Below are 17,644 nucleotides of genomic sequence, written 5' to 3' on the forward strand. Positions count from 1 at the left end.
GATTATTTTGCTTACCCCATTGGCAGATTATTTTGCTTATTTTAAGCAAAAACTCCCTTAATTTTGAGTTATTTTCCCCCAAAACATGAAAAAAACTTTTGCTTGCCTTGTAAAAGCTTCTTAATGTAAGATTTTTTAGATATTTGGACTGAAAACAAGACATAAATACTAGGTAAGAAAAGCATTTTTTTGCAGTGTACAATGCATTTTTCAGCCTTTTTGCCTAAAATCATCTTAAAATGTGTTTAATTGCTCATTGCTGCCGTTGATCTGACACTCCCAGCCATTTTGGCACGTCTTCTTATTTGCGCTTGGCCCCGGTATTGCTGCTTGCAGCTATATTAATATTATATTATTGTAACAGTGAAATACTGCAATAATTTTTTCATTCCTTTATCTTTTTCGGCATGTAGTCTAGTGAGGGTCATGCTATTGTTTAAATTAATTAGGGCTGTCAAAAGATTAATCGCGATTAATCGCATCCAAAATAAAAGTTTGTGTTTACATTATATATGTGTGTGTACTCTGTTAAGTATTATTTATATATAAATACACACACATTCATGTATATATTTAAGAAATATTTGCATGTATATACATTTATATAATCTATAATATATATAAATATAAATGTTTTATATATAAAAATAATATTTTTTTCTTGAATATATACATGCTTGTGTGTGTGTGTATTTATATATAAATAATAATTAACAGAGTACACACACATATATTATGTAAGCACAAACTTTTATTTTGGGTGCGATTAATCGCGATTAATCTTTTGACAGCCCTAGAATAAATGCATCTGTGTATTGTGCTTTGACAGGTGTCCACAATCTGATGCAGCTCCGCTCAAAGTCTTGAATGCCTGTCTTTTGTGTGGATGCATTAACTAAAGGGCAGCCGCAAATAAAGACCAACAAGTTCATATCCGACCCACATGGACAAAAAGCACATATTGCCATGGAAACAAAAGGACAGAAAGCAACGTGCTGTGGTTGAAATGACACATGACCTCTTTTAAGTGATTTCTATGTCACGGTGAACTGAGGCTAGGTGTCATCCTGACCAGTTAAGCTCAGAAACCTCAGACATAATGAGACGTGAAGTAACCGCAAACAATGAAAGAGCTTCTGCTACCATTTCTGGACAACTGAGCTCATTTATCACAGCAGGTTCTCCAGCCGACACGTCTCTCTGCCATCACTCACTCTTTATAGTGTTTGGTGGAAATCTTCACAAAAGAAAGGATAAACCAAATATGATGGTGTTGGTCTCCTCCTACTGGACAGAGAACACATTGCATGTCATCGTCTCATTGTTTTCCTGCCTACAACATTTATTTTATGCTCTCTTTTGTGAAGATTTCCACCAAACACAATATAGACTTATGAAATTTAAATTGTATGATCAATAAGTTAGTGTTAGACCGATATATCGGGCCGATATTTGCGATTTTTACGTGTATCGGCCGATACAAGGCTGCTGCGTTCGCCGATATTTTTCCCCCTGCATTATTTACAGACAGGCGTCCACAGGGCAGCTCTCACCGTCTTCAAACTGTCTTGCTCTCCCTCCCTCGCGCATATTAATCAAAATCAATGGAGAACTGACACGATGGTAAAAGGTGGAAAGACTGAAGTTTCACGTGGAGCATTGGGAGATTTTTTCCTGAATTGCCGCTGGTGTTGCTCTACAAGAGATTAAGTGAAGTGCACCTACACTCTAAAAAATGCTGGGTTAAAAATAACCCAAGTTGGGTTGAAAATGGACTAACCCAGCAATTGGGTTGTTTTAACCCAGCAATTGGGTTGTTTTAAGCAAACATTTAACCCAACCGCTGGGTCAAAACAACCCAATTGCTGGGTTAGTCCATATTCAACCCAACTTGGGTTATTTTTAACCCAGCATTTTTTAGAGTGTAACCATTAAATGACTAGGTTGTAAATAGTTTTAAAATGAAGTATAGTACAGTCAGTGTGCACTTTATTATGCTGCTTGCTTGTTGATACTGTGTGCAATAGTGTGATTATTTTATTTATGCTTAAATATTTATTTTCAGAATTTATTTTCACCACTGAACTCTTTTTTTCTCACCTGTTTTAACTATTTGTTAAATATTGTTTTTTTTAGTTCAATAAATGTTCCTTTTTTAAATTGTAAATTTTAAATTATCATCATGATCATTGTGTCATTTTTATGTTGTAAATTGAGGAAGCAAAAGCAGTATCGGCTCCAAATATCGGCTCAAGAAAATTGGCAGCCCGTATCGCTCATCGGCTAAGGATGATGAAAAAAAATCGGTATCGGCATCGGCACTAAAAAATCCATATCGGTCGATCCCTAATAAGTTATGACAACATACACCGATCAGGTATAACATTATACAACCTAAAATTGTGTTGGTCCCCCTTTTGCTGACCCGTCGAGGCATGGACTCCACTAGACCCCTGAAGCTGTGCTGTGGTATCTGGCACCAAGATGTTAGCAGCAGATCCTTTAAGTCCTGTAAGTTGCGAGGTGGTGCCTCCATGGATCGGACTTGTTTGTTCCGCACATCCCACAGATGCTCGATTGGATTGAGATCTGGGGAATTTGGAACTCAAACTCGTTGTTGTGCTCCTCAAACCATTCCTGGAGCATTTGCGCAACAAACTGAACCATCAGAACCAGCATTAACTTCTTGAGCAGTTTGAGCTCCAGTAGCTCGTCTGTTTGATCCAGCCTTCGCTCCACACGTGCATCAATGAGCCTCGGCCGCCCATGACCCTGTGGCCGGTTCTCCACTGGTCCTCCATGACCCTGTGGCCGGTTCTCCACTGGTCCTCCATGACCCTGTGGCCGGTTCTCCACTGGTCCTTCATGACCCTGTGGCCGGTTCTCCACTGGTCCTTCATGACCCTGTGGCCGGTTCTCCACTGGTCCTCCATGACCCTGTGGCCGGTTCTCCACTGGTCCTTCATGACCCTGTGGCCGGTTCTCCACTGGTCCTTCATGACCCTGTGGCCGGTTCTCCACTGGTCCTCCATGACCCTGTGGCCGGTTCTCCACTGGTCCTTCATGACCCTGTGGCCGGTTCTCCACTGGTCCTCCATGACCCTGTGGCCGGTTCTCCACTGGTCCTTCATGACCCTGTGGCCGGTTCTCCACTGGTCCTTCATGACCCTGTGGCCGGTTCTCCACTGGTCCTCCATGACCCTGTGGCCGGTTCTCCACTGGTCCTCCATGACCCTGTGGCCGGTTCTCCACTGGTCCTTCATGACCCTGTGGCCGGTTCTCCACTGGTCCTTCATGACCCTGTGGCCGGTTCTCCACTGGTCCTCCATGACCCTGTGGCCGGTTCTCCACTGGTCCTCCATGACCCTGTGGCCGGTTCTCCACTGGTCCTTCATGACCCTGTCAAACTCACTCAAATCCTTACGCTTGCCCATTTTTCCTGCTTCTAACACATCAACTCTGAGGACAAAATGTTCACTTGCTGCCTAATATATCCCACCCACTAACAGAGATCAGTGTTATTCACTTGGTCATAATGTTATGCCTGATCGGTGTAATTACACAGTTAATTACTTTTTAAATTAAATAACTTACCCAACACTGTATACACATGGACGTGGACATCAGCTTTAGACCTACTTGATTTATCATCAGTATGGGATGTTAAAATACAAGTACTTTATAATGAAAATGCACATAAGGCGACTCTTCTTATAGCATGCATTTACTATTTAGTGCACTTGATTTTTACTATTTCGTAGTTGTTTCACCATGCCGCGAGCACTAGAGGACGCAGTTTCATACGTCTAAACTGATGAGACGGTTCAAAGACGACTAGATCTATATTATGCATGAACAGATGACCGGAGGGGTGTAAAGATGCCACAAATCCATCATTTAACAAGTGAATTGAACAGGTTTAATGACATTAATGTACACTTCATCACACAAGGAGGAACGTATGAAGGCAGTACAGGACATGTGGAAAGTTTACATTTACAGCACGACACGCGTAAATCCAAAAGAGCATAAAATAAGACATTGCGTGAGTAGTTGTGTATAAAAGAGATACAGTCGTTGATTAATAAGAGCTCGTCAGATAAGGCCTACATGCATGACATCTTTGTTGGGTTTGGTTGCACTCGTTTTGAGCTTGTCTCAAGCATGCAGAAATACAGCTGCTTCGATCTTCTCCCATGAGATCAAATTATGTAGCATAATTGCTTTCGTGAGTCCATTTTGCTACAGAATATTGTAAACATATTATACATCAGCACCTGTAGTGTCCACTTCAACAGTCCAACAAAGAATGAAAGGTCACTGGAAGGGTGAGATCAGTTTGTGAGCTTTATGCATCAGTAAATGGGTAGTTGACAGCAGCTCAGAAATCATTATCCTCTCAGGCTGCTGTTTTAATACAGGGTTCGATGTGATCTTGCCTTTCATATCGAGTATCTGACATTTCGGATATGGCCAGTCATTTTGTTTGTTGTTGCTCTGCCAAAGAAAATGTTTCCAGAAGAAGTCATCGGGATCAGTGATACAGTGCAAGTGAAATGAATTCAGTGCTCTTATAAATACTAGACTGCTAGTGTAACCCATTTAGTGTACCAGAACTAACTGTTGTATAGGCCTAAATATATTTATAGTTAAAAAATATGTACAGAATATAAAACATGATTGGTCAATGCAGCGTTCCAGTAGTGCTAAAATACAAGATAAACGAACAGCGATGAGACAAAACCACGGAAGCTTGTTTCTGCCGCTGAATAACAAATAAAAAGGGTAATTGCGACTTTTTATCTCACTATTCAGACTTTTTTCCTCAGAATTGTGAGATATAAACTCATAATTGCAAGAAAAATTGAATTGCGAGATAAATATAATTGCAAGATAAATATAATTGCAAGAAAAAAGTGAAAAAATATAAACTCGCGACTTTTTATCTCACTATTCAGACTTTTTTCCTCAGAATTGTGAGATATAAACTCATAATTGCGAGATATATATAATTGCGAGATAAATATAATTGCAAGAAAAAAGTGAAAAAATATAAACTCGCGACTTTTTATCTCACAATTCTGAATTTTTTCCTCAAACTCGTAATTGCGAGAAAAATGGTCAGAATTGTGAGATATAAACTCGTAATTGCGAGATCAAATAGTCAGAGTTGCAATATAAGCTCAATTGCAAGGTAAAGTCCGAATTGTAAAAAAATAATTTTTATTGCGAGAAACACATAATTGCAAGAAAAGTCAGAATTGAAAGATATAAACTCGCAACTGCGGGAAAAAATGACAGAATTGCAAGATCTAAATTTGCATTTTTGTTATAAACACGTAATTGCGGAAAATAGTCAGAATCGCAAGATAAAAACTCGTAACTACGAGAAAAATAGTCAGAATTGCAAGAATTTTTTTTATTGCGAGATATAAACTCGCAATTGCAAGAACAATAGTCATAATTACAAAATATAAACTTGCATTTACAAAAAAAAGTCAGAATTGTGAAATATTAACTTACAATTGCAAGAAAAAGTAAGAATTGCGAGAAAAAAGTCAATTGTGAGATTTAAACTCGTAATTGCGAGAAAAATAAACGTGAGATATATACACAAAATTGCGAGAAGTCAGAATTGTGAGATAAAAACTCATAACTACGAGAAAAATAGTCAGAATTGCATGAAAAAAAATTATTGTGAGATATAAACACGTAATTAGGAGGAAAAAAGTAAGAATTGCTAGAGATAAACACGTAATTATGAGAAAATTAATCATACATAATTATGAAAAAAAATCATAATTACAAAACAAACTTACAATTGCTAGAAAAAAAAGTCAGAATTGTGATATAAACATGTAATTGCGAAAAAATAAGAACTACTTAACTATGAGAAAAATAGTCATAATTACAAAATATAAACTTACATTTTCTAAAAAAGTCAGAATTCTTAATTGTAAACATACAATTGCAATAAAAAAGTCAGAATTTCGAGAAAGAAGTCAGAATTGTGACATATAAACTTACAATTGCAAGAAAAAAAGTCAGAATTGCAGAGATAATTGTGAAATAAAAAGTCGCTATTACCTCATGGCGGAAACAAGCCTCCATACAAAACACCACTTAGCATATCAGAAACTTTACTTTAGTTGCATAGCAACATTCAGTCAAGTCTGGGACTGTATTTTTTTTAATCGGAATGACGGCAATTATTATAATGATTTAATAAAATATCAAACCACCGAAATTAGTTCCAAAAGAAACCAAAACACGATCGTGTTGCCAAGCAACGCACAGACTGACAGCAGACAGGAAAACTTTAGGAACGCAGTTTGTCCAATCAAATATATATATATAAAATAAAAAAGGTATAGTTCTGGTCCTGGATGATTGATCAATCGCGTTCGCCATATCACATATCGCAGCGTTCTGTCAGGTCAGGGACTATATCTTTTGGCGGAATGATGGCTTTATAATTTCCATTACTGTAATAAAAGCAACGAAAATAGCTCCAGATCGAGCGTCTCGTGCTGCCAAACAACACCTGGAGCGAACTTTCCAGTGACTTTTTAGGAAAAACGTTAAACATGACAAATATAACCAGTCCCGGGTGAAGATTGATCACTCACTCTAATGTGATACCTACGCGAAACAACGTTCGCTGTATCCCTGCGCGCATGACGACGGCGACGCGTTGCGAAATGTTTCTCCGTACTATTTTATGACCAACCGTGGGTTTGTTTCTTTTATAAAAGGCACTTAAGGTCGTGCTTTTATTGTGGATACAACGTAGCACGACCTCTCGTGCGGGTTAACCAAACCAACCATGTTTTTTTGTCCTTCCGTCAACCACCCAAACACTGATATATAAAGTCGAGTGTCCTCTAATACGCCTGAACTTGATTCGGCAGCAGCTGACAGCCGTTATTGACGTGGTTCATCACTCTCTGCTTTAACTGCGCCACTTGCTCTCTCAACACGCTCGCCGTGGACGCGAGCTCCGTGTTCTGGCTCTTCAGAGTCTTCACTTTGTCTTCCAACCGGGATATCCGCTCCAGTTTCCTCTTGCGGCATTTGGAGGCGGCGATCCGGTTGCGGAGCTTCTTCCTCTCGGCCTTGATGCGCTCCTGCGTGTCCATGTCGATCGGGGAGAGCGGCGGACTGTCGCCGAAGCTCTGCATGTCCGGGACGGTCTGCGGCTCGTCCTTCGGCGGCGGTTGGGCGGCCATCGGGTGCGCGGGCGGCGGCGGTGGGAACGGAATGGTGTCCGTGGAATAGTTCACCGTCGTACTTCCGTACGCGCTCAAGTTCGTGTACACGGGAAGGTCCGTGGGCAAGGCGAGGGTAGAGCCGGTGGTGTGCCTGTTATTGAGCGTCGGCGGAACGCACGGGCCACCGTTGAGCTGGTTCTGCTTGTGAAGGTCCTCCAGGGCTTTGACGAATCCCTCCGCGAACTCCTGCTCGTCGCTCACCGACTTCGGGTAGACGAACTGGGAGGTCGGCGTGGTGGTCACCATCCCGTTGGACTGAATAATCAGCCTCTCCAGCTCTGGCGAAGCCAGCTTGAGGAGCCCCAGGTCGGGGGAATTAAGAATCCCCTCCGCATCTCTCAGATCGGGCTTGAGGTTGGAGCTGTTCTGGTCGTCCAGGTTCAAACTCATGTCTTTCTTCATCATAATGCTTGATATTCCTCGGATATCCTCGTCTGGGTAAAGGCTTGTTCCCATCCTACACCCAGTGAAGGGTGTCCAAACGACTCATTTAGCCGTTAAAAGTATTTCCTCGAACGTTTATTTTGTTGTTTCTCCCGTCGTGATGTGTTCTCTATGGGCGTCAGTGCGCATTTGCAAGTTTTCTATCCCTAAAAATTCCATTATGTCACTTTAGACCGCTCAGATTGGCCAAAGATGACGTTTTCTTCCGGTCTCATTTGCATAAGGGGCTGCGCTCGCCGCTGTCGCCATGGCGACGGCGAGTAAACGGCAAACAGTGCGGTGCATTGTGGGTTGATGTCATAGAACGTAGAGAGCGCGCGAGGGTGGGGAAAGAAACGAGGCTGCCTGGCAGAAAATGTTCCCTTATTTTTGAACATGTTGAAAGTCTTTGGGCGCTTGATCAAGTGTTCCACTCTCGCTTTTTTATCTGGTGGAATAACCCACACTCGTGTGGACAGGATTGGAAATGGAGTCGTGGATATCTCGTGTTCGTTTTATGAATCTCAAGTCTTAACTTTATTTATTTGCATGGTTTGTCTCCCAGTTTCCCCTCAGACTTGTGGAGCATAATATACACTTTAAATGGATATGCACAGCCACACAAAAAACTTTTTAGAGGTTAAAGATTTATGAATTTCAATATTAACATATATATATAGCTTATAACGTTTTGTATAAATCTTAATGTAGCAAGCGAATTAACCATTTAGTTAGTGATTTGGATTCATAAATGTATTTTTTTATATATTTAAATGCAAGTTTTATTAAGCTTTAGTTTTACTCATTTAAAGTTGAATTCATAATATGTTAGGATTATTCAATTTTATATAATTTTATTATTCATTGAAATGCATAAATCGTCAAACTTTAAGCGTTACATTTTCTCTAATTTTCATTTTACATTTAAATTTTACGAGTTTCATCTCTCTTGGTATTATGCAAATTATAAGCATTTATAGTTTTATTGTCTGATGAACCATTTAGTTTGTGATTCGTATTCATAAATGCAATTTTTTTTAAATAAAATGTTTAAATGTGAGTTTTATTACGCTCTAGTTTGTTTTACTCATTTCAAGTTTTTAATACATAATATGTAAGGATTATTTAATTTTATATAATTTTATTATTAATTGAAATGCATAAATCGTGAAACTTTACATTTTCTGTAATTTTCATTTTACATTTACATTTCACGAGTGCACATGCAGACTTTCATCTCTCTTGGCATTATGCAATTTATAAGCATTTATTGTTTTATTGTCCGATGAACCATTTAGTTTGTGATTCGTATTCATAATTTTTTATTTTTATTAATCCCAAATCTTAACTTTATTTATTTGCATGGTTTGTGTTCCAGTTTCCCCTCAGACTTGTGGAGCATAATATACACTTTAAATGGATATGCACAGCCACACTCAAAAAACTTAAAGATTAAAGATTTATGAATTTCAATATTAACAGAACAATCCTTACATATTAAAAATATATATAGCTTATAACGTTTTGTATAATGGAGCGAGCGAATGAACCATTTAGTTTGTGATTTGGATTCATAAATGTAATTTTTTTTATTAAGTTTTATTAAGCTCTAGTTTGTTTTACTCATTTAAAGTTGAATTCATAATATGTAAGGATTATTCAATTTTATATAATTTTATTATTAATTGAAATGCATAAATCGTGAAACTTTAAGCGTTACATTTTCTGTAATTTTCATTTTATATATAAATTTTACGAGTGCACATGCAGACTTTCATCTCTCTTGGCATTATGCAAATTATAAGCATTTATATTCATTCATTGTCCGATGAACCATTTAGTTTGTGATTCGTATTCATAAATTATTTTTTTTTTAAATAAAATATTTAAATGCGAGAGTAATTACGCTCTAGTTTGTTTTACTAATTTCAAGTTTTTAATACATAATATGTAAGAATTATACAATTTTATATAATTTTATTATTTATTGAAATGCATAAATCGTGAAACTTTCAGCGTTACATTTTCTGTAATTTTACATTTTCTGTAATTTTCATTTTACATTTTACAAGTGCACATGCAGACTTTCATCTCTCTTGGCATTATGCACTTTATAAGCATTTATATTTTTATTGTCCGACCTAAAAGAATATTGGATAATATACACGTGCTATACTTTTGAAACATCATTGCTGCGTCCGAAAACCTAGTCAGCTGACTCGTTGCCTCTCTGCTTTATCAGACAATGGAGTGTAAGGCAGAGTTTGTGCATGAAGGCACCTAACGAAACTAATTTCGGACAGACTTCTTTCTTAGTCAGTGTAACCGTTTAATGATCGACAGCAAAATAGAGCGAACTTTGGTGAGAACTAAACACATATTCGATTACTACATTAGTAATTTCTCACTAGAAAAGACATCAGAAGTGGAAAATGTTGGTCAAAAATGACATTTACACACAAACTGACCAGCAAACGCAACTCTCGGACGCCATCTTTTTCCCCTAGCTCAAATGTCACAGAATGGAAAGCACAGGATTGTGGGATATCAAATGCAGCGAAGGATACATAAATGCTGCCTTCGAAAATCGATCAGATGACGGGATCTCTGGAGACAGGAAGTGAAGCTAACATTAGATTCGCACAGAGAAATAGGTCACTATACACACCTATGTATAGGTGTCACTATATCACTATATATAGTCATCACTATACACACCTTTTAGCTATGTCGTTTTTTTTTTTTTTTTTACTATTATAGTATTTTGAAGGACAAAAACATGAACTTTAACTATTGGCTTTACATCATCAAGTCAGCTGTCGTCTTTACTTTTGCGCGAGGCCCTGTGCGGTCGCACACTTGGCACAGCCCTTGCGACGGTACTGAGTGTAGCCTATATATTTTGCACTTCAGTAGTTCATAAGTCATGTGACAAATGAAGATCAGTGTTGGGGGTAACGCATTAAGGCCCTTTCACACCGGACGCGAAACGAAAAAACTAAGCGTAATTTTTCGTGAATAGTTTGCGTCAAAACCATTCACATCAGCCGTGACACGAATTTGCGACGTCTGTGACGTTTCAGAGCTCCAACATTACAAAACATTCCCGACGAAAGCTTCTCATTTTCTTTAAAAGACCGAAAAGAAGGTTTTGGGTGCACCCAGTCTTAAAGAACAGAGTCTGAAGGGGAGTAAGCTAATCTTGTACAGGAGCTAAAACTTTATCATGTCCGGTTCCGCTCTTACTTTAATTGTACGTGGGAGAGATCTGACGCGACAAACACACACTTCAGGAACGGCTCAATCCGGAGCTGGTGTGTTTCCAGTTTAGTCACAATGTAAACATTTCAGTGCCACAGTCGTACTGACGGAAACACATTCACTTTCCATAGTCGCGGACTCAAGGTTTAAAAAAAAAATCAACGAGTTTTAAATCAAAAGATTAATGTTATCATCGCTGTAGCCTACAGTGGGCAAACACAACTACAGTTGTAATCTCGTGAGAAATGCCGTAATGCGTTACTTGAAAAAGTAATCCGATTACATAACTCAAGTTACTTGTAAAGGTCCTTTCACACTGGATGTGATTTTTACGCGCGATTAATTTGTGCGACGGTTTTATTTTTTGATCAGCTGTTTGTGTAATGAGTGCTTCCACACCGAACGCGGATATGCTGCGGCGAAAAAACAACGTTTATTTTTTCCGCTTCTATGTCGCTTTTTTTTAACTCTCGCAGCGACAGAAAAGGCTTCAACCAATCACATACCAGGAAACAAAGGTGACGAAATGTCCAGTTGATGTCATTAGCTATTTAATCAACATTTACGATTGGCAGTTTTCACCTTTATTTGACTGACAGCTCTCCTGTCCCCATGTTGAGAAAAGTTGTGTGTAAACATGTTATTGTAGTTCTAGACTAAATGTGAGCATTTATTTACTAACCTCACTTGTAGGGCTGGGTGATAAAACGAAAACGATATGTATCGCGATAGACACGTAAAAGATATCAATAAAAAATGCGTTCGATAAAACGCTCTATCATTTATTTATTTTTTCGGCGGAAGAAACCAGAGGTTGCGAAGCAAGTTTGGTTGCATGAACAAAGGCACTCGCTCTCTGGTAACCAAGCAACGCAGGGAGTGACACGCTAACAGCCAATCATGTAACAGTATCAGGTTTGGTTGCACCATATCGTTGTTGTCTCGTGTTGGATTCAAGGGGGTAATCACAAATTATGACAAAGCATCTAAAACGGTACAAAGAAATAACGGAGGCACTGCACCTTAGTGTTCATTGTGATTCTTATGTTTACATTTTAATTATTTGAGTATTTTCATGGTTGTGTTGATATTTCTGCCTTTATAACTGAGGGGATTATAATCAGAGGATGGTTACGTTTAAAATTAAAATGTTTAAATGTAATATATTTTTCTCCTGGTCCTTATTTTAAATGGGTCATAAAAATATCAATAATTATCGATATTGACCGATTTGAAACACTTATATCGTGATATAGTTTTCAGCCATATCGCCCAGCCCTACTCACTTGCACAATAAAGATTCTGTTCTCCTCAAAATGAATAAAATCAGTCAAATGCAAAATTAGAGTACTATGCAAACCTCCAATTATTAAATGTTAAATAAAACAAATATTTGTATGCATTTAATCTACCTTTATTGACCAATGTCTTGCTGCTGACCTTTGATGATTCAGGTAAACCATGAGCAAATATTACTAGATTTTATGTTTTAATGGGTTAAACTTTTTTCTCCTGCGTCCTATTCTTCCATTATCCAGAATGGCAGCAGAGCTCAGCCTGAGGCTTATTATTTCAATTTTGGTATGAAGAGGTCTTTACATTTGCTCAAAAATAGAACTTTTTTGTTATATAAAAAAAACTAAAAGCAAGCCCAGCCCAGGTGAGAAAAAGTAACGCAAAAAATAATGCAAAAGTAATGTAACTTTTTCTTAAAAAGTAACTAAGTAGCTCAATTAGTTACTTTTTAAGGGAGTAACGCAATATTGTAATGCATTACTTTTCAAAGTTACTTTCCCCAACACTGATGAAGATATTATAATATATTAGCAACATGAAGAATATTTGAATGTTTATGGCATAGATATATTGTTCAATGCATACTTATGAAAGACGATACTCCACATAATGTGCTTTTAAATGCATTTAAAGTCTTGGTTGTGTGATCTAAATGTGTGTTGCTTAACTTGCAGTGTATTTGGTAGCAAGCTTGTTGCAGTCAAATATATTTATTTTATTTCCCACATGAGCTTATTTTATATGCGTTACTGCAAAATGTTTGCAAAATATGAACAGTTGCAACAAAACATTGTTGCATAGCTCTGTCTGTTGTTATTGTCACTGTACAAATATCAGTTAATGAAGAGAGGAGAACATGACAACTTTATTTAGAAATCATAATCTTGGGGGATGTGATGATGCTTTGAAGTCAAATTGCATTCATGAATTGAATTAGCCGCTTTGGCGAGCCGTAGGATTTCTATAAATAACACTGCAGACTGCGAGTCTGAGAACGGGAGAGAATACATGCGGAAAAATCTGAATGGGAGGTGATGACGTCCGTAGACGTCTGCATCAGAGAATAGAAGCAGCATCATCACCCGTTGCCATGGCAACACTGACATGGGGTCTGACGCAGAGGCAGGTGAATGAAGCGGGGGTGAGGATGTGCAGAGCTGCGGCGGATGCAGCGCGAGTGGGTGGAAGAAGAACAAGAGAGAGCGATTTTTCCCAGCAGAGGAGGAGGAAAAATAAGAGAGTACAATAGATAGTTATGCACACAGAAAGCCTTTATTAAGTTTAGTCAAAAATATATCATTTTACTGTACACACACATACACTCACCTAAAGGATTATTAGGAACACACACTAATACTGTGTTTGACCCCGTCTTCAGAACTGCCTTAATTCTACGTGGCATTGATTCAACAAGGTGCTGAAAGCATTCTTTAGAAATGTTGGCCCATATTGATAGGAGAGCATCTTGCAGTTGATGGAGATTTGTGGGATGCACATCCAGGGCACGAAGCTCCCGTTCCACCACATCCCAAAGATGCTCTATTGGGTTGAGATCTGGTGACTGTGGCGGCCATTTTAGTTCAGTGAACTCATTGTCATGTTCAAGAAACCAATTTGAAATGATTGGAGCTTTGTGACGGTGCATTATCCTGCTGGAAGTAGCCATCAGAGGATGGGGACATGGTGCTCATAAAGGGATGGACATGGTCAGAAACAATGCTCAGGTAGGCTGTGGCATTTAAACCATGCCCAATTGGCACTAAGGGGCCTAAAGTGTGCCAAGAAAACATCCCCCACACCATTACACCACCACCACCAGCCTGCACAGTGGTAACAAGGCATGATGGATCCATGTTCTCATTCTGTTTACGCCAAATTCTGACTCTACCATCTGAATGTCTCAACAGAAATCAAGACTCATCAGACCAGGCAACATTTTTCCAGTCTTCAACTGTCCAATTTTGGTGAGCTTGTGCAAATTGTAGCCTCTTTTTCCTATTTGTAGTGGAGATGAGTGGTACCCGGTGGGGTCTTCTGCTGTTGTAGCCCATCCGCCTCAAGGTTGTGTGTGTTGTGGCTTCACAAATGCTTTGCTGCATACCTCGGTTGTAACGAGTGGTTATTTCAGTCAAAGTTGCTCTTCTATCAGCTTGAATCAGTCGGCCCATTCTCCTCTGACCTCTAGCATCAACAGGGCATTTTCGCCCACAGGACTGCCGCATACTGGATGTTTTTCCCTTTTCACACCATTCTTTGTAAACTCTAGAAATGGTTGTGCGTGAAAATCCCAGTAACTGAGCAGATTGTGAAACACTCAGACCGGCCCGTCTGGCACCAACCACCATGCCACGCTCAAAATTGCTTAAATCACCTTTCTTTCCCATTCTGACATTCAGTTTGGAGTTCAGGAGATTGTCTTGAGCAGGACCACACCCCTAAATGCATTGAAGCAACTGCCATGTGATTGGTTGATTAGATAATTGCATTAATGAGAAATTGAACAGGTGTTCCTAATAATCCTTTGGGTGAGTGTATATCTCTCATACAACGATCAGGCATAACACTATGACCAAGTGAATAACACTGATGATCTCTGTTTATGGTTGGGATATATTAGGCAGCAAGTGAACATTTCATCCTCAGAGTTGATGTGTTAGAAGCAGGAAAAATGGACAAGCGTAAGGATTTGAGCGAGTTTGACGAGGGCCAAATTGTGACGGCTAGACGACTGGGTCAGAGCATCTCGAAAACTGCAGCTCTTGTGGGGTGTTCCCGGTCTGCAGTGGTCAGTCTCTATAAAAAGTGCTCCAAGGAAGGACCTGTGGAGAACCGGCCACAGGGTCATGGGCGGCCGAGGCGATCAAACAGACGAGCTACTGGAGCTCAAACTGCTCAAGAAGTTAATGCTGGTTCTGATAGAAAGGTCAGAATACACAGAGCATCTCAGTTTGTTGTGTATGGGGCGGCACAGCCGCTGACCAGTGCCCATGCTGACCCCTGACCCCTGACCCCGCCCAAAGCACCAACAGTGGCACGTGAGCATCAGAACTGGACCACGGAGCAATGGAAGAAGGCGGCCTGGTCTGATGATCACGTGGATGGCCGGGTGTGTGTGTGTGGCTGACCTGGGGAACACATGGCACCAGGTGCATTATGGGAAGAAGGCATGGTGGTGGAGGCAGTGATGCTTTGGGCAATGTTCTGCTGGGAAACCTTGGATCCTCCATCCATGTGGATGTTACTTTGACACGTCCCACCTACCTAAGCATTGTTGTATTCTCTGGTGGCTGTGGCTCTTTCAGCAGATAATGCGCCGCCACAAAGCACAAATGCTTCAGGAATGGTTTGAGGAGCACAACAACGAGTTTGAGTCCAAATTCCCCAGATCTCAATCCAATCGAGCATCTGTGGGATGTGCGGAACAAACAAGTCTGATCTATGGATGCCCCACCTCTCAACTTACAGGATGAGTAGGCGAAAAACAGCATGTGACAAAAGTATGTCTGAACACATAAGAGTGGGCAAAAACTTCAGCCGTGGTTCTGAAGTGCGCATACGATGGACACTTTACTATCCCATGAGCCCACAGGAGAGGATTTGTGAGTGACAGTGAAGCGACAGTTTTTAGTGGTCGTAAAGTAATTACTTATACAAAAATAAGTTCCTACTCTAGAGAGTGTGTGATTTCGGACTCAGCCTATATGTCTCCACCCCACGTCTTCATAATGCACATCAGCTCAGGGCCTGAAGCAACACTGCTGATTAAGGATAAACACCACAATGGGAAGCTATTCTTTTAAAGATGCAGGGACTGGCTAAAACAAACAGGTTTGGACCAGATCTCAGTGATGGGCGTTGGCACACATGCCTAACCACCAATCACTCCACAATAAAGCAGGTCCATGCATGTTATATTGATTTATGTTTTAGGCAAAGATCATTCAAAAGGGCAATGATTATTTTGCAGACATAAGTGCCATTTTGTTCATGTCTAACTTTATTTAACAGCAATGTAAAGTGCATGTTAATGTTCAACTAGATAAAAAGGTTTGTTAAGACTAAAGGTCTGCTCACACCAAGAACGCTAAATATTTTAACATATGATTATGTTTATTATTATAAGCTGCTTGTCTGCCGCTTTAAATGCCCAAGCTCGTTACAGCAGGATGGATTCTGATTGGCGATCAATGTTTTTAGTTCATCTGCTGGATCAAATCATTCTAAAAGAGATTCCAACGATATTGTTTCTCTATATTGTTATTATTAGCTGTGGTGTGAATTCTGCTCTTTATTAATATTTAGAATGACTTTTAGAACTATATCTTTTATCGTCCTTGGTGTGAACGGGCCTGAACTAGAGATGTTGACTTGAGAAGAAAACGAAAAATAGTTTTAAAGTTTGAAGACTATACAGGCTTTAGCATGTTTCTAGCATTAATTAACACATTGCTTGTATGTTTTAGTATGTTGCTAATATTTAACACATTGGTAGCATGTTTTAGCACGTTAATGCATTATCACATTGCTAACATGTTTCTAACATGAATAAGCATGTTTGCTAGCATGAATTAACACATTGTTAATATTCTAGCATTAATTAACACATTGCTAACATGTTTTCGCCTGTTGCTAGCATTATTTAGCCCCCTTGCTAGCATTTTTCTTACATGAATTAGCATTAGGCTACTAGCACATGTGAACATGTTAACACATTATTAGTAAGATTTAGCACATTGCTAACATGTTTCTAGCATGAATTAGCACATTAATAACATGTTCTAGCATTTTGCTAACATGATTTGACACATTGGTAGCATGTTTAACATGTTTTCTAACATGAATTAAGTAATTTGCTAGCATTCTAGCACATTGATAACAGCTTTTAACATGTTGGCATTATTTAGCCCATTGCTATCATGTTTCTAACATGAATTAAAACATTACTAGTATGTTTTAACATGATTTAAAACATTGCTAGCATGTTTCTAGCATTAATTAGCATGTTAACGTTTTACACATTGCTAACATGTTATTAACACGATTTAGCACATTGATAACATGTTTATAGCATGAGTGAACACAATAGGATGTGTTAGTATTTCGAATACATGATTTAACACATTGGTAGCATGTTTCTAACAAGCATGTTGCTAGCATTATGTAGAATGTTGTTAGCATGTTCTAACATGACTTAGCATATTGCTAGCTTGTTTCTAACATGAATTAGCACATTACTAACATATTTGAACATGTTAACACCAAGTCCGATAAGGTCCGCTCATACCAAGAACGATAACTATATTAGCATATGATTCTGTTTATTATAAGCTCGTGCTTGTCTGCTGTTTTAAATGCCCGAGCTCGTTACAGCAGGATGGATTCTGATTGGCTGT

The 17,644-nt window shown here is 39.0% G+C and overlaps 1 protein-coding gene across 1 annotated transcript; it reads right to left on the reverse strand.

Annotated features, from left to right (window-relative positions):
- Positions 1-3,905: 3,905 nt before the first annotated feature.
- On the reverse strand, positions 3,906-8,747 carry jund (JunD proto-oncogene, AP-1 transcription factor subunit). The gene has a single exon (XM_079820361.1). It carries the CDS (start codon positions 7,725-7,727, stop codon positions 6,885-6,887), a length of 843 nt encoding a protein of 280 aa, XP_079676487.1. The 5' UTR covers positions 7,728-8,747; the 3' UTR covers positions 3,906-6,884.
- Positions 8,748-17,644: the final 8,897 nt, after the last annotated feature.

The sequence above is a fragment of the Gobio gobio genome, assembly GCF_949357685.1.
Source record: "Gobio gobio genome assembly, chromosome: 6".
In the NCBI taxonomy this organism is placed as follows: Eukaryota; Metazoa; Chordata; class Actinopteri; order Cypriniformes; family Gobionidae; genus Gobio; species Gobio gobio.

What these genes read in the sequence shown, in the direction of transcription:
- jund (XM_079820361.1), bottom strand. Translation starts at nt 7,727, where the DNA reads ATGGGAACAAGCCTTTACCCAGACGAGGATATCCGAGGAATATCAAGC.